Below are 27,599 nucleotides of genomic sequence, written 5' to 3'. Positions count from 1 at the left end.
CCAGTGCTCTAACCACTGAGCAAAACCGGCCAGGGCTTGGTTGATTCTTATATGTGCCCTGACCAGGGATTGAATCCTCAACCTTGGCATATCAAAACAATGCTCTGACCAACTCATCGCCAGGGCTGATGAGTATTTCATATACACTTAAAAAGTGTGTATTCTGTACTTTTGAGTATGGTGCTATCAAAATGTCAGTTAGATCAAGGTGGTTGATAGTGTTTAGATCTTTTATGTCCTTATTGACTTTTTGTCTAGTTAATGAGAAAGGGATGTTAAAATCTTGACATATGATATGTGGATTTGTCTGTATTTCCCTTCCAGTGATGTCAGTCTTTGCTTCATGAATTTTGAACTCTCATATAAGTGCATACACACGTAATGATTAAGATTATTATGCTCTTCTGATGAAATGGCCTTTTTATCCTTCAGAAATGTTCCTCCTTTATCTTTAATAATAAGCCTTTTCTTGAAATCTATTTGGCCTGACAGTGATAATGATACTCCAGCGTTTTTGTGTGTGGTTATTGTTTGTATGGTATGTCTTTTCTATTCTTTTATGTTCAACCTGCCTGTGTCTTTAAGTTGCATCTCTTCTAGACATATAGTAGGGTCTCTAGTGGCCTTTTGGCTATATTGCTTTGCATTTTTTATTTTAGTGGTTTCTCTAGAAATTATAACTTTTCATGGTTTACTTAAAGTTAATATTGTACCATTTCAAGTGAAATGTAAGAATTTTGCAATCATATAGTTTCATTTACCGTCACCTCATCCTTTATACTATACTTGTCATTTGTATTTCATCTGTATATGTTATAATCCCTATAGTACAATATGAGAATTTTAGCTTTCAACAGTTATATTTTTAAGAGATTAAGAGAAAAAATAATCTTTTATACTTACCTACATTTACCATTTACTCATATTTATCATTTTGAGTGCTTTTCATTTATTCCTGAATATCTGAATTTTTATCTGGGGTCACTTTCTATCAGTTTGAAGAGCTTCCTTTATCATTCCTTGTGGTACAGATCTGCTAGCAATGAATTCTCTTCATTTTTGGTTTATCTGACAATGTCTGTATTTCCCTTTTGTGTACTGCAGTGTGTTATTTCCAAAGCACTGACTGAGGTTTTATCAACAGTCTTATTTATTCAACACTTTTTGGTGGGTTCCTTAAGATTTTCTAATATAGCCCGGCTGGTGTGGCTCAGTGGTTTAGCGTCAGCCCATGCACCAAGAGATTGCCAGTTTGATTTCCAGTCAGTACATGCCCAGGTTGTGGGCCCAATCCCCAGTGGGGGGCATTACATTATAGCCAGTCGATCTTCTTTCTCATTGATGTTTCTATCTCTCTCTCCCTCTCCCTTCCTCTCTCTCTAAAATCAATAAAGAAAAAATTTTTTTTCTTTAAGATTTTCTAATACAAATTCTTGCCATCTTCAAATAGAGATTATTTTAACTTCTTTCTTTCCAAATTAAATGTTCTTTATTTCATTTTCTTAATCTACACAATTTTTAAAAATAGCTATTATTCTCCTTAATTGTCACCCTAATTCTGAGGGTTAAATTTATGTGCCTAAGAGTTGATCATGGAGAAATAGTCAGGACATGAGGACTATCTTTGCTCATCAAATGAGGTGAATTCCTTAAGATTTATTTTGGGTTTACCATAAACTAGTTTCTTATTATCAGCCTAGAACATAGGAAGAAATTTTTCCACGTTGATTTTCCTGTTTTAACTGTGAAGTGGGCAAATAATTCAGGATTAGGCGGGGAGGGGGTTTATGGTCAAGTAATGAGAAAATCATGACTTCAGGAAGGTGATTTGCTTCTACTTTAGCTCAAGAAAATCAAGGCTATTTTTCAGTCTAGAATCTTCACTCAATTTTAATCACACATATGTATACAAAGTCATAGGTATACTCAACCTGCTGTCTAGGAGGGAGAGCAGGGAACAAAATTCTTTATTTTCTTATGCCTTTTCTTTAAGGATAGGCCTGAATGGTAGATGCAGGATATGCAATGTAACTACATCCTCAACCAACTACTTCAGAGAACCCTTTCTTTTTTTTTAATCCTCACTGGAGGACCTTTTTTGCATTTATCTTCAGATAGAGTAGGAGGGAGAGAGAGAAACATCAATGTGAGAGAGACACATCGACTGGTTGCCACCCACACGACCCCAACCGGGGCTGGGGACAAACTGCAACCAAGGTACGTGCCCTTAGTGGGAACCGAACCCGGGACTCTCTGGAACACAAGCCAATGCTCTAACCACTGAGCAAAACCGGCCAAGGCAAGAACCCTTTTTTTAACTTGAATAAAGGATTAACCTTTCTGTTATAGCCAAGTTACAGCCATAACATAATAATATCTCTGTCATATGTATTCACAGCTCTACATGCACATCTTTATTTACATCTGTGTGTATATACCAAGTGTTTTGTTATGTATCTTTAAGGAAAATAACCATCTCCAAAATATAATTTCAAATAACATGATAGCTTTCTACCCGAGGTATGATGTACCATGATTGAACAATTGCTATCTTTTGGCAGTTACATTTTCCCATTGTAGTATTATAAACAATGCTGTAATGTAGCTTTGGATACAGTTTTTCACAATTTTATCAACTATATATTATAACAGCTTATTAATAAATATCTCATTAAAATATAAAAAATAGCAGTTGTTTATTTGCTTGTTTATTTGTTTAAAATAATACCATCTCTGACCTTTGTAGAATCCTTTGAAAAAAATTGATGATATGAAGGTTATGTTTGTGTGTGTGATACCGCAGGGTCATTTCTCCAGAATGACTTTGGTTATATTGCTCAACTTCACAAAAAAGATTAGATAGCATCTGCAGATCAGAATCAGATTTAAAGTCATCACTTAGAATTGCTGTAAAGAACAATTATATAGCCCTGGCCAGTTTGGCTCAGCGGTTAGAGCGTCGGCCTGCGGTCCTGAGAGACCTGGGTTCGGTTCCCGCTAAGGGCACGTACCTCGGTTGCAGTTTGTCCCCGGCCCTGGTCGGTTGTGCGGGTGGCAGCCACTCGATGTGTCCCTTTCACATCGATGTTTCTCTCTCTCTCTCTGTTCCTCTCTCTCCCTCCCACTCTACCTGAACAAAGAATGGAAAAATGTCCTCAGGTGAGGATAAAAAAAAAAAAAAAAAAAAAAAAAAACAATTATATAGGATGAATCACTGTCCGTGTTAAAATTATGGAATATACAAAATAGAATGATTCAGAGTAGTGGTGGCAAAGGAGAGTGCTACCAGGTGGTTAAAAAAAAAAAAGACAAAGTTCTTCTTTCAAATAACTTCAGGCAATTTCCTGGGATGTTTAGTATCCATCTAGTGCATGCCTCATTACCCTTGCTACTAGAGGCAAAGGTACAAATTATATAGTCATATCTGATATCCAAAAATATGTTTGGCTTTGATATATATGATGTTTGGCATTTGTTTTGACTTCTTAGTTTGTTTTATCTGTATAACTGGATTCTCCGATTGTAAAATGATAGATATCTAGGGGAAACTGGACCAGATTCATGCTCAGTAACAGGGAGATTCATTTCCCAGAGCTATTGTAACAGATACACAAACTTGCTGATTTAAAACAACAGAAATTTATACTTTCACAGTTCTAAAGGCCACAAATTCAGTATCATGATATTGGCAGAGCCGTGCTCTAAGGAAGAATCCTCCTTCGCCTCTTCCAGCTTCTGGTGACTCTAGTCGTTCCTTGGCTTGTGGCTGCATAACTCCGATGGCTGCTTCTGCCTTCACGTGGCCTTCCCCTCCTTCGTCCTATGTCTGTCTTCTGTATGTCTCTTGTCAGGACACTTGTCATCGGATTTAGGGCCCAGCTGGGTAATCTTAACCCAGATCTCATCTCAGTATCCATAACTTGATTACATCTGCAGACCCTTCTTCCAGAGTCTCATTCACAAGTTCCAGGTGCTAAGATATGGACATATCTTTTGGAGGCCACCCTTTAACCCACTATAGCAACCAAGAACTAAGTATCACTCATATGTAGTCCCAAAATAAGGCAAAAATAAAAACAAACAAAAAAGTAAATTTAATTTACTGTGAGAATATTGTCTGTTTAAAAACTGGTTTTTTTGGAAACCTAATTATACTCTTTACCTGGTAACTTCTATTTATCTTTCAGGTCTCAATTCAAATGTCACTTCCTCAGAGAGGCTTCTAGCGTGTGTCCCCTCTGCTTTCCGAGTTCCTTCTCTGCCAGATGTGCCTATCTTTTGCAGGCTCTCCTTGCATTCTCCCCTTTGCTTTTAAAACCCTCCTGATGCTGACAGTCCTGCTAGTGATTTTTCCATTGGTTCGAGTCCTGTACAAATTCTCCCTCCACAGAATCATGGACTTTTACTGCTAAGATGAATCTTACAAGAGAGGAAGAAAAGTGTATTGGTTAAGAACCCAGGTTCAGAAGTCACATTGTCAGCATTTAAATCTGGGCTCCATCATTTACTAGCTGAGTAGCTTTGGGCAACATCTGAATTTAGTTTATGTTTTTAAAATCAGGGTAATGATACCCAATCATAGGGTGTTAACCTGTGCCTGTCATGCGGTGAACGTTTAATGTCAGCTGCTTCCATTATGAATGTTTAATAAATGTCTGTGCCCTGGCCAGTTTGGCTCAGCAGTTAGAGCATCGGCCCACGTACCACAGAGTTCTGGGTTCGGTTCCCACTAAGGGCACGTACCTCCGTTGCAGTTTGTCCCGGCCCCGGTTGGGGTCGTGTGGGTGGCAACCAGTCGATGTGTCTCTCTCACATTGATGTTTCTCTCTCTCTCTTTCCCCCTCTCTCCCTCCTACTCTATCTGAAGATAAATGCAAAAATGTCCTCGGGTGAGGATGGATGGATGGATGGATGGATGGATGGATAGATAGATAGATAGATAGATAGATAGATAGATAGATAGATGTCAGTAAACCAGCCCTGGTCGGTTTGGCTCAGCGGTTGGAGTGTCGGCCTGTGGTCCAGAGAGACCAGGGTTCGGTTCCCGCTAAGGGCATGTACCTCGGTTGCAGTTTGTCCCCCGGCCCTGGTTGGGTCGTGCAGGTCATGCAAGCACTTGATGTGTCCCTTTCACGTCGATGTTTCTCTCTCTCTCCCTCCCACTCTATCTGAACAAAAAAAATGGAAAAATGTCCTCGGGTGACGATGACAAAAAAAAGTCAGTAAACCAGATTAGTGTGGTTCATCCATTTATTCAGCCAGCAACATTGGCATTCTGTTGCAGCCGCTGGGCACAGAGTACCCTATAGACACTCAGAGTCTAATAGAGACAAAAGAAAGTATACACGCTGGTCAAGTGCTCATTAAATAAGAAGATTAAGCCTGGCTGGTGTGGCTCCGTGGATTGAGCATTGTCCCATGAACTGAGAGGTTCCGGTTTGAGCTTGATCCCCAGTGGGGGTGTGCAGGAGGCAGCTAATCATTGTTTCTCTCTCATCAATGTTTGTATCTCTCTCTCCCTCTCCTTTTCTCTCTCTCAAAAAACTCAATAAAAACTTTTTCTTTTTTCTTTTTAAAAAGAAGATTAAAAGTAGAGCCTCTGACCCATATGGGGGGAGGGGGAGAGTGGGGCAGGAGTAGAGACAGGAGTACTTTTTTCTGCCTTCTGTTCTCAGTCCCAGCTGTCTTTATTTTTCCCAAAAGGTTAGGACCTTCAGAAATTGGCACCTTTTTAGAGGCCCTGGCACTGTTTCTTCCTTGGCTGTTTTAGAGCTTGCAAAACTGTCTTTAGACATAATTTAGCATAGAATTTCCCAAACAGCATTGTGAAGAATGCTGTATACTGCAATATGTTAATGGTTCTGTGGGTTTTAAAAAAAAAAAAAGTGTTCCATGGTTCAAATAAGTTTGGAAAATGCCAGGTTATACAGAATTTCTTCCTGCAGCACTACATCTGCCAACTTTTTAATATACTGATGTGCATTATTAATCTTCAAGAAAGTGATCTAGTTCCTAAACCTGATTTGCCCTAAATGTCTTTTAACAACTTCCAGAGTTAATGTTCCTCAGAATGGTTTGAGAACCCAGGCAGGCAGCAATTGCGGATGTACCATCTTTCAGCATGGTGCACTTTCTCCAAAGTGAAATGCCAGATTTTGTTGAGGTTTGCGCTTTAGTTCTGTATGGCCCATGTGAGAATGCCAACTCTGAAGCTAGGACAAAGTGTCCTCAGTGAATTATGACCACGTGGAGAAAAAGCCTTTTCCATGAAATATTGTGCCTCCACCATAGGTTGTCTCTGGTTTAGCACTTAGAAATTGGTTCTACAGCTTATTCCTATACACAGTGGGCATAAAAATAGATGTATAACTTCTTAGGGGCTGTCTGAATGATTTACCTAGTTTGCTGAAGAAGGTAATAGAAAATTAAACATGACTTTTTCCCCAATTGCATCCTTATGATGGAAAAGTTAGAAATTATTTGAGTTGGAGCTCTAGAATGAGCTATGGTCTGTGTACCTTAGAGTATTATTATCTCTGGCAAGAGAATAAAAGGCTTCCAGGTATGGTAAAGCCCCCATTATGAAGCACGTCGTGCGGTTATAGATTTGGCAAACTCACAGGTCCGTTTGTGTCCCCTGTGTACTTTGAACTATAGAACAGAAAATAATCACAAAAATATGGCCGTTAGTCCTCAGGCCCCGGCACAAGCCTGTTACGATTGAAAATCATAATTTATGATGTGGTTTAGCCTTAATTCTTTTTTTTTTTTTTTTTTAATCCTCACCTGAGGACATTTTTCCATTTTCTGTTCAGATAGAGTGGGAAGGAGAGAGAGGAAGAGAGAGAGAGAGAGAGAGAGACATCGACTTGAAAGGGACACATCGAGTGGCTGCCACACACACAACCAACCAGGGCCGAGGACAAACTGCAACCAAGGTACGCGCCCTTAGTGGGAACCGAACCCGGGTCTCTCTGGACCACAGGCCGACGCTCTAACCGCTGAGCCAAACCGGCCAGAGCTAGCCTTAATTCTTTATAGTCATTCTATTTGTGCCATTTGCCTTATTGTCAGACAAGCCAAGAGAATAAATAGTTGAACCTGTGGCATGACTCCCACAGAATGCTTTCTGCAACCCCAAGTATTTTTCTGAAGTATCTCAGTCATACCATCAAATGATCTCAGTTTTCTTTTTCTCTGAAGTGGCATGGGTGACCTATAAGAATCTTTGTGGCTTTCAGATTCTTTGAGTCCAATAATTTTGAATGAGATCCCTAGGGTCTGGATTGTTAGGGGAGGCAGAAATTAGTGAAGGAGTAATTTCTACCACACAGAAACTCTTGTATTCTAAACAATCATTTTTGACAGACAAGCCACCACCCTGTCCTGAGCCCTAAGAATCCTATAGCATTGCCCTTCGGAGGACTATGAGACTGTCACACATCTGGAGCTACTAATAGCAACTGTTATTTCATAGAAGTTTCTATATGCCAGACATAAACTAAGTACTTTATACACATTCTCTTTCTCAATCCTTAAAGCTTGAAAGGTATTACCCCCTATTTTATGGATAAGGAAATATAAAATGAAGCAGCTTGTTCTTGGTTACCCAGCTAAGCAGTAGTAGAGCCAGGATTCAAACTTAGATCTCTCTAATCCCAAAGTCTGTATTCTTTCTACACCATTATGTTGCCTCTCAGTATATCCTGAAATGCTGCTGGAATTGAAAATCTTTGCTGAAATACAATCCAAGAGGCAATGCAGGGTTGTCATTTTGAACCATGCTCCTCAGTAGCTTAAGAAAGACAAGCTCTACCCTGGCCTGTGTGGCTCAGTTGTTTGGAGCATTGTCCTGTGCACTGGAAGGTCACAGGTTTGATTCCAGTCAGGGCACATACCTAGGCTGTGAGTTCCATCCCTGTGTTGTATGAGAGAGGCAAACGATCTATGTATCTCTCTCACATCGATGTTTCTCTCTCTCTCTCTCCCCCCCCCTTCCCTCTTCTCTTAAAAAAAGAAAGAGATAGGGAGGGAGGAAGGAAGGAAGGAAGGCAGGCAGGCAGGCTCTAGGCCAGCGCTTCTCAACCTGTGGGTCGCAACCCCTTTGGGGGTCAAATGACCCTTTCACAGGGGTCACCTAAGACCATCGGAAAACACATTTCCAATGGTCTTAGGAACCGAGACACCGCTCCTCTATCCATCTCCAGGCCTGTCCGCCCACATGCAGATATGCCCACGTACAGCTATGCCTACATGTGAGTATCCAGCGTGATGACATCATTGCGCCAACCCCATCACATACATCCCATACAAATACAGGTGTATGTGACAGGATTGGCGCCATAATGTACTTATGCAGACCAGTCACACATGTGTAGAGAGCAGCTACTGTGTAGAAAGCAGCTATTCTGTTAAAAGTAGCTACTCTGTTAAAAGCAGCTACTGTGTTGAAAGCAGCAGTATTGGAGGTAAAACGACACTTCATGAATTATAATTACTGGGTAAATGTAAAATCATATACTGTAAAATCATCAACTACTGCAAAAACAAAATATCTGTACCATGGGAACTTAATCTGGATGCTGGAACTTAATCGGTCTTTTTATATTCAGCTGTGGTTGATGTGAATACTGCCCCCTTGTGATAGTAACAGGTATGTAAAAAAACAACACAGAAAATGGTAAATCAAAGGAAACTTTAATGAACTATATTGACTAAACTATGCCATGTATCATCTTTTATATTATTAAAGCTATTGTTATATATTATTTTCATTAACAAACCATCCCATGACAATGGATCGTGTAGAGAAGAACATTAAGAAAAGAAAATATAGTGAGTATTTTTTACAGTATGGTTTTACCTCAATAATTACAGCAGGAATTGAGAAACTGCAATGTGTTATTTGTTGTGAAGTTCTATCAGCCGAATCTATGAAGCCGAACAAACTAAAACGCCATTTTGATAGCAAGCATCCGAGCTTTGCCAGCAAGGATACCAACTATTTTAGAAATAAAGCTGATGGACTCAAGAAAGCCAGACTTGACACTGGTGGCAAGTACCACAAACAGAACGTAGCAGCTGTTGAAGCTTCACATTGGGTGGCACTTAGAATCGCCAGAGCTATGAAACCTCACACCATTCCTGAGGATTTACTGTTGCCAGTGGCCAGAGATATTGTTCAAGTTATGATTGGAGACGAATTTGTTACGAAATTGAGTGCAATTTCTTTATCTAATGACACCGTCCACAGAATAGATGACATGTCTGCTGATATTCTTGATCAGGTAATCCAGGAAATTAAATCTGCTCCACTTCCAATTTTTAGCATCCAACTTCATGAATCTACAGGTGTTGCAAACTGTTCACAGTTACTGGTTTACATGAGGTATATTGATGGCAACTTTAAAGATGAGTTTCTTTTTGCAAACCTCTTGGAACGACAACTACATGATATATTTGACACAGTTGGTTCATTTCTAAGAGAGCATAAGATCTCTTGGGAAAAGGTTTGTGATGTTTGCACAGATGGTGCTCCAGCTATGCTAGGATGTCAATCTGGATTTCAATGTTTGATACCGAATGAGTCACCAAAAGTTGTCAGAATTCACTGTATGATTCACTGGCAAATATTAGCAATGAAGACGCTGCCACAAGAGTTACAAGAAGTAATGAAAAGCATCGCCCTAGCCTGTTTGGCTCAGCGGTTAGAGTGTCAGCCTGTGGTCCAGAGAGACCTGGGTTCGGTTCCCGCTAAGGGCGCATACCTTGGTTGCAGTTTGTACCGGGCTCTGGATGAGTCGTGCAGGTGGCAACCACTCAGTGTGTCCCTTTCATGTCGATGTTTCTCTCTCTCTCTCTCTCTCTCTCTCTTCCTCTCTCTCCTTCCCACTCTATCTCAACAAAAAATGGAAAAGTGTCCTCGGGTGAGGATAAAAAAAAAAGAAAAGCGTCTTAAGTTCTGTCAATTTTGTAAAGGCGAGCACTTTAAACAGTCGACTGTTTTTGCAACTGTGCAACGAGTTGGATGCGCCAAACAATGCTTTGCTATTTCACACTGAAGTGAGATGGTTGTCGACAGAAGTTTTAAGACATGTTTTTAAGCTTTGTGATGAACTCAAAACGTTTTTTAATCAGAAAACAAGACCGCAGTTTGAAGCACTTTTTAGTAATAAAAGTGAACTTCAGAAAAAGTATACTTGGTTGACATCTTTGCCATCTTGAATGAGTTAAATTTATCATTGCAAGGACCAAATGCAACATGCCTCGATTTGTCTGAAAAGATGCAATCATTCCAAATGAAACTTCAGCTTTGGGGGAAAAAAAAAAACTGGATGAAAATAAAATTTACATGTTGCCTACCTTATCTGCTTCTTTTGAGAAACATGACATTGAACCAGACAAAAGGATCACGATGATAATTTCTGTGAAAGAGCACTTGCACATGCTTGCAGATGAAATTTCATTGTACTTTTCAAATCTACCTGACACCCCATTTGCACTTGCCAGAAGCCCATTCATAGTCAGAGTTGAAGATGTTCCTGAGACAGCACAAGAGAAGTTCATTGAACTTATTAACAGCAATGCAGCGAGAACTGATTTCTCTACAATGCCAGTTACAAAATTCTGGATCAAGTGTTTGCAGTCATATCCTGTTCTGTCTGACTGTGTCGTGCTGCCTTCTTTCATTTCCAACAACATATCTTTGTGAAACAGGGTTTTCCAGCTTGTTGGTTATCACGTCTAAATACAGAAGTAGACTTGTTGTGGAAGATGATCTTCGTTGTGCTCTTGCAAAGACTACCCCGAGAATTTCTGATCTGGTGAGAGAGAAGCAATCTCAACCTTCGCACGCAAAATGTGGCAATGTGGTTTACTGTTGTTATATTAAGACTGTTACCCATGCTACACCATGCTTCAAGACAAAATTTTATTTATTTGTAATTAGAAATAAATATTTCACAATATATAATTACATATTATTTTGTGATCAGTCACTATGCTTTAATTCTGTTCAATTTGTAACAATGAAAATACATCCTGCATATCAGATATTCACATTACAATTCATAACAGTAGTAAAATTACAGTTACGAAGTAGTAACAAAAATAATTTTATGGTTGGGGGTCACCACAACATGAGGAACTGTATTAAAGGGTCGTGGCATTAGGAAGGTTGAGAACCATTGGTCTAGGCTGTTTCTTCCCAATTGCATTTGGCTAAGAGTTGACCATTCTTAGGGGGAGAATAAAGTCCTTTTGGAAATTATGATGTTTTGGAGTTAGTGCCCTCTCTTGAATATAAAATATGTCTGACATTTTCCCCCTGCAGTTGTCTCCACTGTTCAGGAGCAGGTTCTGCAGACACACTCTGACATCTGTAGTTACACCTTACAGTGATATAGACTCTTGGAATTGTTGTCTAATTTACCTTCTTTTTATTTATTTATTTATTTATTTTATCCTCACCCGAGGATATTTTTCCACTTTTTTTGTACAGATAGAGTGGGAGGGAGAGAGAGAGAAACATCGACGTGAAGGGACACATCGAGTGGCTGCCACTCGCACGACCAACCAGAGCCGGGGACAAACTGCAACCGAAGTACGTGCCCTTAGCGGGAACCGAACCCGGGTCTCTCCGGACCACAGGCCGATGCTCTAACCGCTGAGCCAAACCGGCCAGGGCTAATTTACCTTCTTATCTGACGTTGGGACATCTTTGCAAACACATCTGTGTTCTTCACCTTTCTAAACATCCTACTCTTCAGTGAAGAAATCAGTACATGCAATACCAAAGATACCAATGGGAAGTTGGTATTCCTTTAAAAGATACTACAGAACAGCCCTGGCTGGCTTGGCTCAGCAGTTAGAGCATCAGCCCACGGACCAAAGAGTCTCGGATTCAACTCTAGTCAAGGGCATGTACCTCAGTTGTGGTTCAATCCCCGGCCCTGGTTGGGGTTATGAGAGAGGCATGACAGTAGTATCTACTGTTTTTTTATTCGCTTTTGAGATTTGAATGATTTTAGAAGTTATAAGTTATTTGTACTTATTAATGAGGAGAATTGGAGCTTTTAGCTTTTCCTGAGTTTCACCATTCATCCAAAAATTCTTGGAGCCCTAACCAGGTAGCTCAGTTGGTTAGAGCATCATCCCAATACACCAAGGTTGTGGGTTTCATCCTCGATCAGAGCACATACAAGAATAAACCAATGAATACGTATGAATGTATAAATAAGTGGAACAACAAATCAGTGTTTCTCTCTCTTTTTCTCTCTTTCTAAAATCAATCAAATAAAAAGTTTTAAAAAGAATAAGTAACAAATTGAAATAAGAATAAGGAATTAACTTTAAAAAAATTCTTGGAAGCCCTGGCTTATTTGGCTCAGTGGTAGAGCATTGGCTCATGGACCAAAGAGTCTCAGGTTCAATTCCGGTCAAGGACACATACCTCGGTTGTATTTCAGTCCCCGGCCCTGGTTGGGGTTGTGTGGAAGACAGCCAATTGATGTGTCTTTCTCATGTTGATGTCTCTGCCCACCCCCCCACTCTATCTGAAGATAAAAATGGAAAATAAATATCAGGTGAGGATTTAAAGATTAAATAAATAAATAAATAAATAAGTAGATTCTTGGAAATCTTTTTAAACATTATCATTATTTAAGTTCTCTCTTCCTAGGAATATCTAACCCCTATTAGTATCTCTAATATCCTCAACATTTGACGGGGAATTTTCCACTACACTGTAAACTCTCGAAGACATGAACCATGATTCCATATCTTTGTATTCTACTCTGAGCCTAGAACAATTCTGCATATACAGTAGATATTCTGTTAATAGTGAATAAATGAGTGAATTGTAAACATGCTAAGATCCTGGAAAGATAGTGAAATGCTGTAATAAAGACCTAGAGTGAGGGGAAAATGACAGGACTGTGATATCTTTCCATATTATTAATTTTCTTGGCACCAAGAGCAAGTCACAACTTCTGTGACCCCCAGGTTAGAGTTATATTAAATATCTCCAAGGGTACTTCCACATTTGAAATTCTATGACTGTAACTAAATCAGCTTTTTATGGAATGCAGTAATATTTTAAGGAACATGTTACAGCCCAAAGTTACATCCAAACCTGTGTGAAAATAAACTAACTTATCATTATAAAATACATTTGAAATCAGAGCAAGGCTGTTGAATTCCCAAAAGAAGGATGATAGTTTTAATTTACTTATTTTCTTTTTCAGAAATTTAAAACTTAGACCTTGATTAGTGCCTTTATAAGATCTAATTAATGGGGTTTGGTTTAGTAGTTGCAGAATAGTGACACAATTCTGGAAAATGTACCTAAAATGAGTACAGCTGTGATTTGAGGAACCTCCAAAGGACATTCCCAACCATAAATACCTTACCCACTTAGCTTTTTTGCTGCATAAAAAATTACTGCAAATTTAGCAGCTTAAAACAACACCTATTTATTATCTCTGTTTCTGTAAGTCAGAGTCTGGGCACGGCATAGCTGGGTTCTCTGCTCAGAGTTGTAACAAGGCTGAAATCAAGATGTCATAATGGCTGCATTCTCATCTAGATTTTAGGATCCTCTTCCAAGCTTATTTGGGTTCTTGGCAGAACTTAGTTCCTTTTGGTTGTAGGACTGAGGTCCCATTTTTCTTGCTGGCTGTGAACCAGGGATCATTCTCAACAGGCCACTGCGGTTCTTTGCCATGTGGCCCTCTCACAACCTGGCAGCTCACTTCTTCGAAGCCAGCAGGAGAATCTCTTTCCCCAGTGTGCTGAGATAGAGTCTGTTATATTATCACAATCATGGGAGTGATTATCCTATAACTTCTCCATGTAAAGTAACTTAAATCACAGGAGTAGTGTCCCATCATATTCACAGATTCTTCCCACATTCAAGGAGAGAAGATAACACAAGATGTGTCCGCCAGAGGGTGAGAATGTTGGGCACCGTCTCAGAATTCTGCCCATCATACCAGCCATACTTCCAGAAATTCCCACTATTAGATTTTCTTTGAGGACTTCTCAAGATATGGACATTTTAACCAATTTAAGCCATGTTACCTAAAAATGACAACATGGCAGTCATAAAATTTAAGTCTGGAATGGATCTTAGAAATCATAAACCCTTTATTATTTGTAACTTCTTCATTTACACATGAAAGAAATGACTTGCCCAAATCACAGCTAAGGTGCTGCAAAACCACTGGAGACTCAGGTCCACTGACCTCCAGACACTGTTCACTTTGGTACATGGCACCTACTGCTGCTGGAAGGACCCAGGAAATTATATGGGGGACTTAGTGCTTATATGTGAAGGTAGAAATAGGGGGAAATTCACAGTAAGAATGCGGAGGAGCAGCCCCCAGACAGCCATAGCGTGAAGGCAGGAGGCAGGAGTGTCACAAGTATGTGTGGGGAAGAGGTTATGGAGGAAAGAGCTCCCATTTTATAAATTATTTTAAAGCTTGTGGGAGGTAAGGCCCAGTGCTTCAGTTCATCATACCATTTTGTAAAAACACTTATATGTGAAGAGGAGTGTTGGCCAGGATTCCATTCAGTTAAGACAGAGTCACCTGTTTTTAAAGTAAAATTATTCTTGATGTAGACAAGGAAGCTCAAGTTCTGAAAGAAATGTTTGCTTTACGAGACACTTTCTCTGTAGAGACCTGGTTTATTTCCCCAGATTTAAAGTCGCTTAGCAGTTCTAAAGATTGATTCTGACTTTATTATGCTGCTTTGAATATATTGTGTTTCAGTAAAGTTTTATAAGCGATCTAGGAGAGAGCTGCTTCAGGGATTCGTGATTACCAGTGGGAGAGAGAGGCGGGTGAGGGTGGGATAAACTGTCAAAACATCCACATAAATAGATAAGCAGGGACAGAATCAGCCAGCATTACATCCTATAGAGAAAGGGATCAGAAAGGAATTGCAGCAGCTGGGGAAGTGTGGTGATTTAGTATTTATTGCAAGCACTGCTTCTTTGGGGACTTCAAGGTTTACTACCCTTAGAAGCTTCTGAAGCTTTCATAAGATGCTTATAAATGTGAAGAGTATTTAGCCTGCATATAACTTCAGCAAACTGACTTTAAATAGATCAGTTGCTCTCACTTTAGCTGTCAGAGATTCAGACTCTGCCAAAGCTGATAACCATAGACCACAAAGGAAGTCATTTTTGTAAAGAGGGGGGATAAAAGGTACTTCCTCCTCGAGATTGGGGTTAGAATAAACTAGGAATTGGTGAAATAAATAATGATACATCCTGTCAGTGAAATACTATACAGCTGTTTAAAAGGAACTGTTTATGAACTGGTATGGAATTACTCTAAGATATGTTGTTAAATGAGTGAAGCAAAACTGCATATTTTGGTAGAGTACAATTTTTGTGAGAAGAAATGAATGGATATTTCATTTTATGTCCATAAACTACTTCTGGGGAAACTGGAGATACTGGTTGCCTCTGGACAACCAGCTGACAACTGGAGTGTAAGGTAGGGAGGGCGACCTTAACCTTTTTTGAATCATTGAAATTTTGAAACAGGGAAATGTATTAACTAATAAAAAGCAACTTTTTTAAGTAAAAAGAATGAAATTTTAAAGGGTCTAAGGGGGAAAGCAAATTAATATGGTAAATTGTTTCCAAATAAGACTTGATTAGCCCTCTGTAAAATCTGTTCTGAGGATCTCAGGTCCCTCTCTCCAGCCCCACCCCACCTCGAGCATCTTCTGTCCTAGCTCTAGCCAGGCATTAGGATCCCTTCCTGCTTTTAGTCCTTTATTAACGCTGATTGCTCCATCCCAAGCCACATCACCCCTACCATACATGCACACATCTGGTGCGGTCTGTCTCTTTAATCCTTTAGAATTCAGATCCCAAATGTACCTCCCACAAAATACAGACTATTCCAGTCTAACTCAGAAAGGAATTGCTAATATGTTAATATATCTGATAGTTCTTCTGTGTACTTCTCCATCTTAATTGTACAGATGATTTCCCCACTAAATTGCGATCACCCTCTTGATCCTGGTATGTCAGCCGATGGTGCTGGTGGACATGCTTGCTCTTTGTACACAAAATGCAGTGAGGCATTTTTTTTTCTTTGTTGAATTTAGAGAGAGAGAGGAAGGGAGGAGAGAGAGAGAGAGAGAGAGAGAGAGAAACAGAGAAACATCGATCAGAGAGAACATCAATTGGCCACCTCCTGCAAGCCCCTCAATGGGGATTTGGCCCACAACCTGGGCATGTGCCCTGACCGGCCATCGAACCAGCGACCTCTTGGTGCATGGGACGATGCTCAACCACTGAGCCAGGCATTAGGCTTTTTTTTAAATATATTTTTATTGGTTTTTTTTTTTTAAGAGAGATAGATAGAAACATCGATATGAAAGAGAACCATCGATTGGCTACCTCTTGCATGCCCCCTACTGAGGTTTAAGTCAAAACCCAGGCATGTGCCCTGACCGGGAATCAAACCAGGACTTCTCAGTCCATGGGACAATGCTCAATCCACTGAGTCACACCAGCCGGGCTCAGAGAGGCTTTTTAATGAAGCCAAATACAATACTGGACGGTGGCAACAAATCTTACTGTAAATCAGTTTGTACTAGATTCGGCATATAAGCCCATTGAAGCAGTTATCTGCGATGATGCTGAGGTTCAAAAATCTGACTGCCGGTTTTCTCTGTGGCATATACCAGGATTTCGGAGCCAGAACCACCATCACCTCTGGCAGGTTGAGCATGCAGATGGGGTCGACCTGCCTGTGGCTCCAAAACACCTCACAGAACAAGGACTTGTTATCATTGTCATTATTAGTATACTGTGATGCTCTTGGCTTCTTAAATTGCTGGTTCTCCTAATGCTGTCTACCCCACCCCCAATCAGGCTGAAATGTGTGTTGTATTAGCCAGAGCATTTTGGAAGAAGATAAAAAGGAAAGAACAAGTACCCTTTAAGTGAAAATCCATCCCCCTACCCCCACACCTCCCCCCAAAGCCATCTAGGGATGAACTGAAGAAACTAAGACCTCTGCTTCATAAGCCTTTCCAGGGCTGAAGCAGAATGCCTCCCCTCACGTAACCTTGACAGTCACAAGCTTTTGATTGCAGTCCAGGAAGACGGGAATAATCACATGGCCATACAGCTGGAGACTCAGCCCAACTTGGCGTATCACCTTTCCAAAATACCTTTGCCTTAGGAGGAGACAGGCGCTCCTAACTGGGTCATGCTGTGCATAGCTGTATCTGTGCATCAGAGGCTCCACCTTTATTTCAGATGCTTTTCATTGGGTTGCAGTTTAATAACCCTTTTAAGGTCCCTGGAATTGTCAGTAAGTTACAAGGGGATGCTAATGTCTTCCACTGTGTAGATCTGTGGTCAAACTATAATGCTGGCTCCTCCCAACCCCCAGCCGTTCATCCCTCCTCACTAACACTGAGTATTTCCTAGTTTGGCTTTTCTTTCATCTGAGCTCTTTCTTTTGTTTAGGGTAATAGAGTCATTGAGGAGAATAGTATTATCCATATAAGGGATCAAGTGGACCCCTTGTTTATAGGGTAAAGGTCAGGAGACTTAGATTCTAGACCCAGCTGCTACCAGTTAGTTTTGTGACCCTGGGTAAGTAATTGATCTTCTCTGGATTTCACATTTTCTCTGAGGTCTCTTCCAGTTCTAAGGTTCTCTGATTTCATATGGGTACCTGGGCTCGTGTCACTTCAGAACTCTCCTTTATTCTGTTTGGCTGTTGTGGTAAATAAATAATTTTATGTAAAACAGCTTCTGACACATAGTCACAAAGCTCAGCATGTGTTTGTCTCTGCTGTTGACGTGTCCAGTAGTGGACTGTGCCAGAGAGAATATTGGGGACCTGGCACAACTCAAATTCTGCTTGGACTTTTCAAAATGCCAGATGGTACCACATATTTGAGTGCCCGTTGAGCCCGCTTCTTCAGATTCTTCCCTATCCCAATCTAGTAGAAATCACCCAGTCTCACGTCCATCTGTTATTCAGGCAGCTGGACCGGAGTTGCACAAAAGAAATACATAGGCCTTCTCCAGGGTGACTTCATGCTCCATGTAGACATCTTTCCAATTAGAAGCTAGAATTTCAGCCATCAATCAAATAACCAACAACCGTTCTGTGTGGGGAAGTCGATATCTGCAGGGAGAAGGAGGAGAGTTCTGCTTACTGTGATTTAATTATGACTTAGTGATTGATTCTGGGTTGTGGAAGCAAATATGAATGAGCCAACTCTCAAGACCAGCTGTCGAGCACTTGGCTTCTAATCTCTGTCATCCCACTTGTCCCAAGTACTGCCGGCTTGACAGCTGACCAGCTAGTTAAATGTTTGTTTCCTCCTCTGCTCTGATTCATATCCTGGGGGCCTGAGGATCTTGGACTGTGGAAGGGCACCCCCACTAGGCTGTTTGCTGACTGGTAACATCCCAGTGGTTTGAGTTATGATGACTTAGCAGTCCTGGTTTTTCTTTCTGTAGTACAAATGGTGTTAGAACCCTCCATGTGAGATGGAAAATAATCTGTAACTGAACTGTCCAAAGATGGCATTTGTAATGAAGTATTTCTGCTGATGGCCTCAAAGGTCCCTGTGCCACAACCACTTAATATTACTTGGACAGTTTTCACGAACAGTTCTCAGGAGCCCTCACTGACATCTTTGGATATTGTTTTATTTAATGGTGTATTTAGAGGAAAGGGCCCGCCTTCATGGGGAGCAGGATGGGCACTGGAATATCAAGAGGAAGTGACAGTGGGCACTGCCCTGAGAGAATGGAAGACCTGGGAAAGAGAGAGAAGGGATACTAATCAGTTAAGACAAACGTGTGAAATTGACGTGATGTGCAGAAAAAAAGGAATGGTTAGCAAAAAGCATTTGTGTTTATCTAATACGCAAATATACAGAGGTTCTGATCCTCTTCTCTGAACATATTTCTGTGGCCACAAAGGGTAGCTCCGTGGGCGATCCAGTTGGAGAGCGTCATTGTCTTCTGATCTGATTTGGTTTGCACTGAGCAGTCTCCTGAGGTGAATTGAGTTTCCTCCATATATTTTCCAACTGAGAAGTATAATAACCATCTGTTACTGTTTTAGTTCTCTAAATAGTTACTTTTCTCATTGTAAATTGGCCTTCTGATTTCTGTTCCTTCCCTGGGCAGTTTAGGTGCAGGGATTGGTTCTTCTGGGCCAGCTGAGAAAATCAAGTGTCTAGACCCACGAGGCTAAGTCTGTAAACCCTGGAACTTCCACGGTCGTGGCCCTACCCCAACTCCCCTTTCAGCAGTTAGCCACATCTCATGAACATCCACCACAACAGTATTTTCTGCTTCAGTCTTTAATCCTAGGGGACCGTCACCCTTACTCACACCTGGAGGAAGGGCAGTATGAAGAGTAACCCAAAGCTGCAGGAAAGGAAACTAGCTCCTCCCATCCTCCTGAGCAGCCTAGTCCCCCTGCAGCCAGAAGCTTTGAACACGAAGGCGCAGCCAGCTTGTGGCCAGTGTTACCTTCCTCTGCACCTTGCCGTATAAGATCCTCCGCTATTTCTGTACACCTCCACCCCGTCCTCACCCTCAGATTCTAGAAAACACCAGTAAACTGGTTTGGGCATTACTAAACCACCTCAGCAGTTACCTTGTGACATCCCCTCACTGGAATGAGAAAACTAACTCTAAAGGGATCAAGCTACTCCATCAGGTTCACGCAGAATGTTGGTGGGGGAGCCAGGACTAGAGCTCAGCCTGAGTGATCTCAAGCCCAGCTTTCCTGCTGCGTCACCTTATTCCTCTGCATTGTTCTGGGGTTTGTATCTGCTGACCTTGGGGGCGCTGAGTATATGGAGGTGATAGAGGTGAAGTGAAAGACCAAATGTAGGGAAAATGACAAGAAAGAATTGAAGTTATAGGAATTAAATAAGCAGAGAAGGCACCAACTCTAGTTTAAGTTCACATTGCTTCTGGGTAAGTAGAAACTAATCCTCTTCTTTCCTCCAAGAAACTCACTTAAGAGTGTGTCTATAAGCAATAACATAATTTATAAATATATAATTTATAGATGTAGCTGGATCACGATAAACAGGAGAAAAGTCCTTGCTGGCTTTTCATGAGAACCCACTTCTCACATGATTGCTATTGTTTAACAGTTAATGTCAGAAAAAGAGAAAATGGCATGAGAGATTTTCTGCTGAGGTTGGAAACAGACAAAAAGGCTGCATCCTGAACTAGTGAGATGGATGCCACTGCTTATCCCAAGGGGCAGAGTTAGAAAGGACAGAGTGGTCGGTGGAAAACCTGCAGGCAGGAGGGCAAGAAGCCCATCTATGCAGGCACGTAGTGTTCATCAGTAACTGCAGGGTGAAGCCTTAGTGTGCTGGGAGGGGCCTCCTTATTCCCCACCTGCGTTTGTTTTGCTACCTGGTTATTTCCTTTACTTTTTGTTATCATGTTTTTTCTAGTGGGTTATGGATTTAAAACGAAATTATCATTTTCTTAAATATGACTTAAACACAGTTGAAAACTCTTTATTATGACTGAGTAGTTTTTATCCCCCTCATTTAGAGGAAGCAAAATGCAAGTACTAATTTAGCATCTTCCTTTCTTCTTCAGTGACCATGCAACAGGTGGCCAGGACAGTGGCCAAAGTGGAACTCTCAGACCACGTGTGTGATGTGGTGTTCGCGCTCTTTGACTGCGATGGTGAGTGGGCCTCTGGAGTCGGGCGGGGAAGCTCAGCCTTGCTGCCCTTGCAGTGGACATTGTAGGAGCCTTGCAGACGGCTGCACGTTGCAGCCCGTACCTCTTCGGCTTACCTCTTTCCCACATCAGCAGCTCAGTCCTCAGCGTCATGACCTTGAAAATACAACCCCAGGTCCTGATTTGCGTTTTGCATTTTTTTTATAATTCCAATTTGCTTGTAGGTCTAAATTAATTTGTGACCATGAAGATCTTAGAAATGGAAACAATTCAACTATGGCAGTGTTTTAAATAAAGAATAAACTCAAATATAAAAACTAACAAAAACAGAAACAAAATATTGGACCCAGCTTGCTGCTTAGTAGATAAGAAGCACTGGAGCACTCGAATGTCTCTAGGAAGAAGACGCTGCTGTCTCTACCTCCCAAGGCACATTTCATCCTTCACACTCCAGCCCGGGGTCCCAGCTGGCAGTGGTCTCCTGTGTCTGGACCACTCCGTAGTAAGCCCTTTAAGAGACCCTGGTTCCGTTTTAGTGTTATTTCTCAGCTCTGTTGGCTGACATAATAATGATTCTAATGGTCACAGTGGAGGCTCACACTTTTTGCAGTGCTTATTGTGCAAAGCTGCTCATCTAATCCTGTGACGGGAATTGTTATTAACCACCTTTTACAGATAAGGAAGCTGGGACTCGGAGAGGCTGAGTCCTTTCCCCAGGATCACACAGGTAGTAAGTAGTAGATGGCAAAACCAGGATTTGAGCCAAAGCTGTGCGCCTCCGTCTGCTACATCGCCTCCGTTGCTTGTCTCACGGCCAGGGTTCTTGGTTCGTCCTCCACAGGAAGCGAGGCTAATGGAATTCAAGAACCGGCTCAAAAGCTTCTGCTGATGTGAAACCTTCCGTTTTGGTCCCAGCATAACGAATCACTGGGTTTTTCATTCCTCAGCGTGGTTCAGTTTCCGTGTTACGACATGCTACACTCCATCTCTGTGTATGTGGTCTTGCTTCCCTACTAAATTGTGAGCTTCTTAAGGCTAGTTACAGGTCCTGTTCACCTTTGCACCGTTCCCCCGTGGGACCGTGAACAGTACTTTGCACATAACAGGTGTTCATTAACTTACTTGTTTTTAAGTTGAGCTTGAGTTATTTAAATCTGCCACCTGCACCTACAACCAAGGTCTGAGTCGAAGGAAGCCCCGGGGCCAGGACAAGGAAATGACCCTGTCCTCAGGTAGGGGTGGCTTATTCTCTAGGCTTCCCTGTCCAGCATGATACCACTAGTTAATGTGGCTGTTTTAATTAAAATTAAATACACTTTAAAACTCAGTTTGTTGGACTCTTTAGCCACATTTCAAGTGCTCAGTGGTCACATGTGGCCAATGGCTACTGTACTGAATAGCACAGATTTTAAAAAGCATTTCCCTCATGGAAGAGAGTTCTAATGAATAGCACTGCTGTAGAGAGATTAACCATCTCGATTTTTTTAATTGATTTTTTTATAGAGGGAATTAGAAGCATAGATGTAGGAGAGAATCATTGATCCTCCCACACGCACCTTGACCTGGGTATGTGCCCTGACTAGGAATCGAACCTGCATCCTTTTGGTTGGGACAGTGCTCCAGTCAACTGAGCCACACCGGCCAGTGCCCATCCCCCAATATTTTTATTCTAATCACATTTAGGTGGTTTAAGTTTTTTTAAAAACATTTATTTTTTATAATTTTTTAATATGTTTTTATTGATTTTTTTAGAGAGAGCAGAAGGGAGAGAGAGAAACATCGATGTGAGAGAGAAGCTTCCGTCAGCTGCCTCCTGTACACCCCCCACCAGGGATCGAGCCCACAACTCGGGCATGTGCCCTGACCGGGAATCAAACCGGGACCTCTCAGTCCATGGGACGACACTCAATCCACTGAGCCATACTGGCCAGGCTATTTTTATGATTTTTGAAGCCAGTATCCTAGAGCTTATGGAATAAAGGTAAGCAGCCTCACAGTTCTCCTCTCTTCTTAGGGGGGCCTGGAAATGCTGTTTGATTTTCCAGCCTTCTAGAATCAGGCCCTGTCAACATCTATTTAAATCACCCTTAGACAATCATTTAACATCTCTGGGGCTTATTTTCTTAAATCTACAGAAAAAGGAAGTATATATTAAATTAAAAAGCCATTATTGTTACAAATTGGTAGTTACAAAATAGTTACGGGGAAGTAGAGTACAACATAGGGAATACAGTCAATAAGACTGTGCCCAGCTGGTGTGGCTCAGTGGATTGAGTGTCGTCCCGTGGACTGAGAGGTCCTGGTTCGATTCCCGGTCAGGGCACATGCCCAGGTTGCAGGCTCAGTCCCCGGGTGGGGGGGGAGTGTACAGGAGGCAGAGGTCAATGTTTCTCTCTCACATCAATGTTTCTATCTCTTATTCCCTTCCTGTCTCTCTAAAACATCAATAAAAACATACTTTAAAAAAAGATTGTAATAACTGTGTGTGGTGCCAGGTATGGGTACTAGAATTATTGGGGGATCACTTCATAAATTTTATAATATCAACTGTAATAGAAAAATAAAAAGCCATTGATACTTCTACCAGTGCAAGGTCTTGGGTCACAATGTCAGAGGACTTGTTCACCACAGAATTTAGGGCTGCACTCATAGGTCACACATGCACACACATGATATTCAGTCACACCCTGGCTCAGAGGTGACAGCGCCATTCAGACTGGTCAGCGCTGGCCTTAGGGAAGCAGGAAACAAATCCCGAGGTAATTTGAATGAAATTACCTCAGATTTTTTTTTTCATCTTAAGCTTCTTTTTATTTATTTTTTATTTTTTCAAGTCCTCACCCGAGGATATTTTTCCATTTATTTTCAGATAGAGTGGGAGGGAGAGGGAGAGAGAGAGAGAAACACTGATGTGAGAGAGACACATCCACTGGCTGCCTCCCACATGATCCTGACCAGAGCTGGAGACGATCCACAACCGAGGTATGTGCCCTTCACTGGAATTGAACCCATGACTCTTTGGTATGAGGGCCAACTCTCTAACCACTGAACCAAACCGGCCAGGGCTTAAGCTTCTTTTTATATACAAAATATTAAGAATCTTATTTAGCCCTGGCTGCTTTGGCTCAGCGGTTGGAGCGTCGGCTTGCGGATCGGAGAGTACCGGGTTCAGTTCCCGCTAAGGGCACGTACCGCGGTTGCAGTTTGCCCCCGGCCCTGGTTGGGGTTGTGTGGGTGGCAACCACTCGATGTGTCTCTCTCATCAATGTTTCTCTCTCTCTCTCTTTGCCCCTCTCTCCCTCCTGCTCTATCTGAAGATAAATGCAGAAATGTCCTCGGGTGAGGATTAAAAAAAAAAAAAGAATCTTGTTTAGACTTTTTTGTTCTTTAAGTTACATTCTTGATAAGCCATATTACTGATTACTTCAGCCCAGTCAGGCTACTTTTAAGCTTTTTATGTTGAAGTATATGCATTCAGAAAAGTGCAAATTGGTGAATTTTTCAAAACTGAACATCCCCGTGTCACCATCATTATCCAGAAACATCACATTACCTGGACCACAGAGGCTCCCTGGTGCCTCCTCCCAGTCACTCCCACTCCCGAGGGGAGCCGCTTTCCTGCCTTCCAGTGCCGTAGTCTAGTTTCACCTGTTTGTGTTGGCCAGCGCTCCGACCGTGAGCCAAACCAGCCAGGTCATGGCTGCCATTCTTTAATCAGCATTTAGTCCTAGGCATCTAGTCAAGGCGTCACTGCCCTCTGCTCTTACAGTGGTTACTGTTCATGTGGCTTGAGAAGTGACCTTTGGGTAAACCAGGTGCTCTCCAGGTTCTCTCCCTGACCTGAGAGGCTGCCACTGAAGAGAGTAGAATGGGAATCCTGCAGAAAATGGGATCAGTCCAGAGCCAGGTGGTTGTTTTGGTTTCACATGAAACGCCCTCATCTGTCACCTGGACTGTTGAAAGCCTCCTAACTGGCTCCCATGCTGCAGTGTGCCACTCTAGCCCCATCCTGTATATCCAGCCAGAGAAATCCGTCCAAGCAGAAGTCTAACTGCTCTCACTCCCCTGCTCCCAGCTTTCCTGGCACTCCCCCGCCTAGATGCAGGGCTGGGGAGCCTTTCTCTGCCAAGGCCCATTTGGACATTTATAAATCATTTGCAGGCCTTACAGAATTATCAACTTAAAAATTAGCCTGCTATATTTGGTCAGGCTAATTTGGTGAAGTGTGTGATGTTAGCTGGTATTGATTCCATGAGTCTTTTGATAGAAGATAAAGTGCAAATCCTTTAACAAACATACAAAATCCCGCCCAGCCGGTGTGGCACAGTGGTTGAGCTTCGACCCATACACCAGGAGGTCACTGGTTCAATTCTCAGTCAGGGCACATGCCCAGGTTGTGGGCCCGATCCCCGTTGTGGGCCCGATCCCCAGTGTGGGGGCATGCAGGAGGCAGCCAATTGATGTTCCCTCTCATAGATGTTTCTATTTCTCCCTCTCTCTCTAAAATCAATAAAAATAAAAAAATACAAGATCCTTGGGAAACTATCTCCTGCCTGCCTCTTTAGTTTACTTGCCATGCCCCCACCCCCACCGGTGGATCCAGCAGCACCTACTGTAGTTCTCCATCATCTGTGCCTTTGCTGATGCTACTACCACCGCCTGGAATGCCTTCCATCTCACTCCCCTTTATTTGGCCAATTCCTCCTGTTCATCTTTTGGGATTCAACTTCAGAGACACCTCCAGGAAGGCTTGACTGATCCGTAGTTGTGCCACCTCCAGTGTGGGTGAGAAATTCTTCCTCTGAGCCCTCATAGCTTCCTTTGTTTACCCCATTATGGTATTTACCACACTGCTGAGATAGTGTATTTGTTTCTCCCACAATGTGGGCGTATTTCATTGGACAGAGTCTTATTTATCTCTTTATTCCCAACACCTAGCACAAGACCTGACATGTAATATATTCTCATTTAACTTCTATCACACTAAACTGTCACAGTTGCATGCAGCCAGAAACATCGAGGAGCAAACCAGTTCATTCTAGGTCAGGAGAATTGAACTTGGCTGTGAGAGAGCACTGGGCTGTACAGCCCCGCTGTGTGCACACTGGAATTCTCAGTGTCTTTGTTCCAAAGCCCCCACTTACACCTGTTGTGTTTGCCTCTTTCTCTAGGCAATGGGGAGCTGAGCAATAAGGAATTTGTTTCCATCATGAAGCAACGGCTGATGAGAGGCCTGGAGAAGCCCAAAGACATGGGCTTCACCCGCCTCATGCAGGCCATGTGGAAATGTGCACAGGAAACTGCCTGGGACTTCGCTTTGCCCAAGCAGTAAGCCAGAACAGCAAGAGTGGCCACCTCCTTCACCCCACCCCCGTCCCTTGAGCGGAGCCCTGGGCCAGCCCTGCCTGCTGCTGCTTCCGGAAGTAGTGCTCCCTTCCTTTTGGGAATGATCTCAGGATTCATCCAGCTTCCCCTCTCCGTCATTCCCCTGACCCAGTCTTCTGCTCGGCTCTGATTCTGCCCAGTGATCAACCCCATAGGTTCTCAAAAACATGAATAAGTCCAAAACACTCAGTCTTTTGGCACCTTCAACAACACTACCATTCAAGTACCCTGTGGATCTAAAGAATTGCAGGGACATTCACAGATACCGCCAACCCTGGGAAACACCAAGTTCTCGAGTCATTTTTGCTGTGGATTTATATTAAGACCATTCCTTGCTTTTTCTCCTGCTGGTGCTTTTAAGCTACACATTGGGAAAACCTCTGGCAGGCAAAAGGAAGTCTGTGATGAATGATAGTGAGCATGACTGGGCCACCCTGAGCTGGCAGGAAACCGGGGCCAGAAGATGGGTCTGTGTCGGCCCCCAGCCTGGCTCTGGGGCCTGCTCCGGAAGGTGATGTGCACAGAGGGAATGGAGCAAGATTCGGAGTTTAAAGCAGCTGCTTACTGGCTCTCTCCACTCCCTTCTTTTGCTCTCAGGCTCCCTAGGGAGACTCCACCCCAAGTCTGTGCTTTAAGCAGTGACTGAGTTCATATCCCTTGCAAGTGCCCTTTCCCTCCAGGATGTGCCTCTGGGCTCAGGCCTGCTCAGGGCCGTCTGCCCTCTGTCTTTAACACTTGTAATATATCACTTTAATTATAACAGTTCGCAATAACCCCCCAAAGGCTGTTGTCTCCTTTATTTTAGGATCCTCTGGGGCCCTTTTCATTTTATTCCTCCACTGGGTTTAAGATCCTGCTGGCAGCAGACTTGTTTTCTTTCCACCAGAGTCTAGTTCTTCCTGTAGAAAGGCAACTTTAGCACAAACAAGAAGTCAGGGCATTTGGAGGTTACTGGTGGTGTTAGCAGTGAACACGGCACCAGGTGTTAGACCTCGGTTCAGCAGCCTCGGTACTTGGGTTCTAGCTGAGAAAGAATTCAGAGCCAAGACTCACGCTATAAGAGACAGTTTATTTAGAAAGTCACAGACGTAGAAGGAGTGAGCTGTAGAAGAAATGGGCTCAGGAAACATGGTACAGAGGCAAAAGAAGGGCCCTTGGAGCTCAGGAAAGAGACAAGGAAAACTTGCCTGGAGTAAGGAGTAAGGGAGTGGCAGAAGGCTCAGGCATGCGCCAGAGAGAAAAGCTGCTGTGTCCTCTGTCCTAAGGGCTTTTTTTATTTTAATTTATTTATTTTTAATTTTATTTTTGTTAAGATGTTTATCCTTTTTTTCCCCATTGACACCCTCCTCCCTATCCCCCCAACCCCGTCCCCGGTTTTGTTGTCCGAGTTCATTGGTTATACGTACATGCATATAAGTTCTGTGGTTTATCTCTTCCCTCCCCCCACCACTCCCTCTTCTGAGGGTTGTCAGTCTGTACCCAACTTCCACAT

The 27,599-nt window shown here is 42.3% G+C and overlaps 1 protein-coding gene across 4 annotated transcripts in view; it reads left to right on the top strand.

Moving 5' to 3' along the window:
* Positions 1-27,160, top strand: part of MICU1 (mitochondrial calcium uptake 1) — a 247,151-nt gene extending 219,991 nt beyond the window's left edge. For 2 of the 4 annotated variants that reach the window (XM_036264790.1, XM_036264789.1), the window contains exons 9-10: positions 20,636-20,725; positions 25,894-27,160. In XM_036264790.1, coding sequence (XP_036120683.1) covers positions 20,636-20,725; positions 25,894-26,054 — 251 coding nt within the window. In that variant the 3' untranslated portion in view covers positions 26,055-27,160. The remainder of the gene's footprint in view (positions 1-20,635; positions 20,726-25,893) is intronic. The other 2 variants (XM_036264791.1, XM_036264788.1) reach the window with 2 other exon arrangements.
* The last annotated feature ends 439 nt before the right edge of the window (positions 27,161-27,599 follow it).

This window comes from Molossus molossus, unplaced genomic scaffold (genome assembly GCF_014108415.1).
Source record: "Molossus molossus isolate mMolMol1 unplaced genomic scaffold, mMolMol1.p scaffold_m16_p_17, whole genome shotgun sequence".
Classification (NCBI taxonomy): domain Eukaryota; kingdom Metazoa; phylum Chordata; class Mammalia; order Chiroptera; family Molossidae; genus Molossus; species Molossus molossus.
The sequence above is the reverse complement of the archived record's forward strand: the minus strand, read 5'-3'. Positions and strand labels throughout refer to the sequence as shown.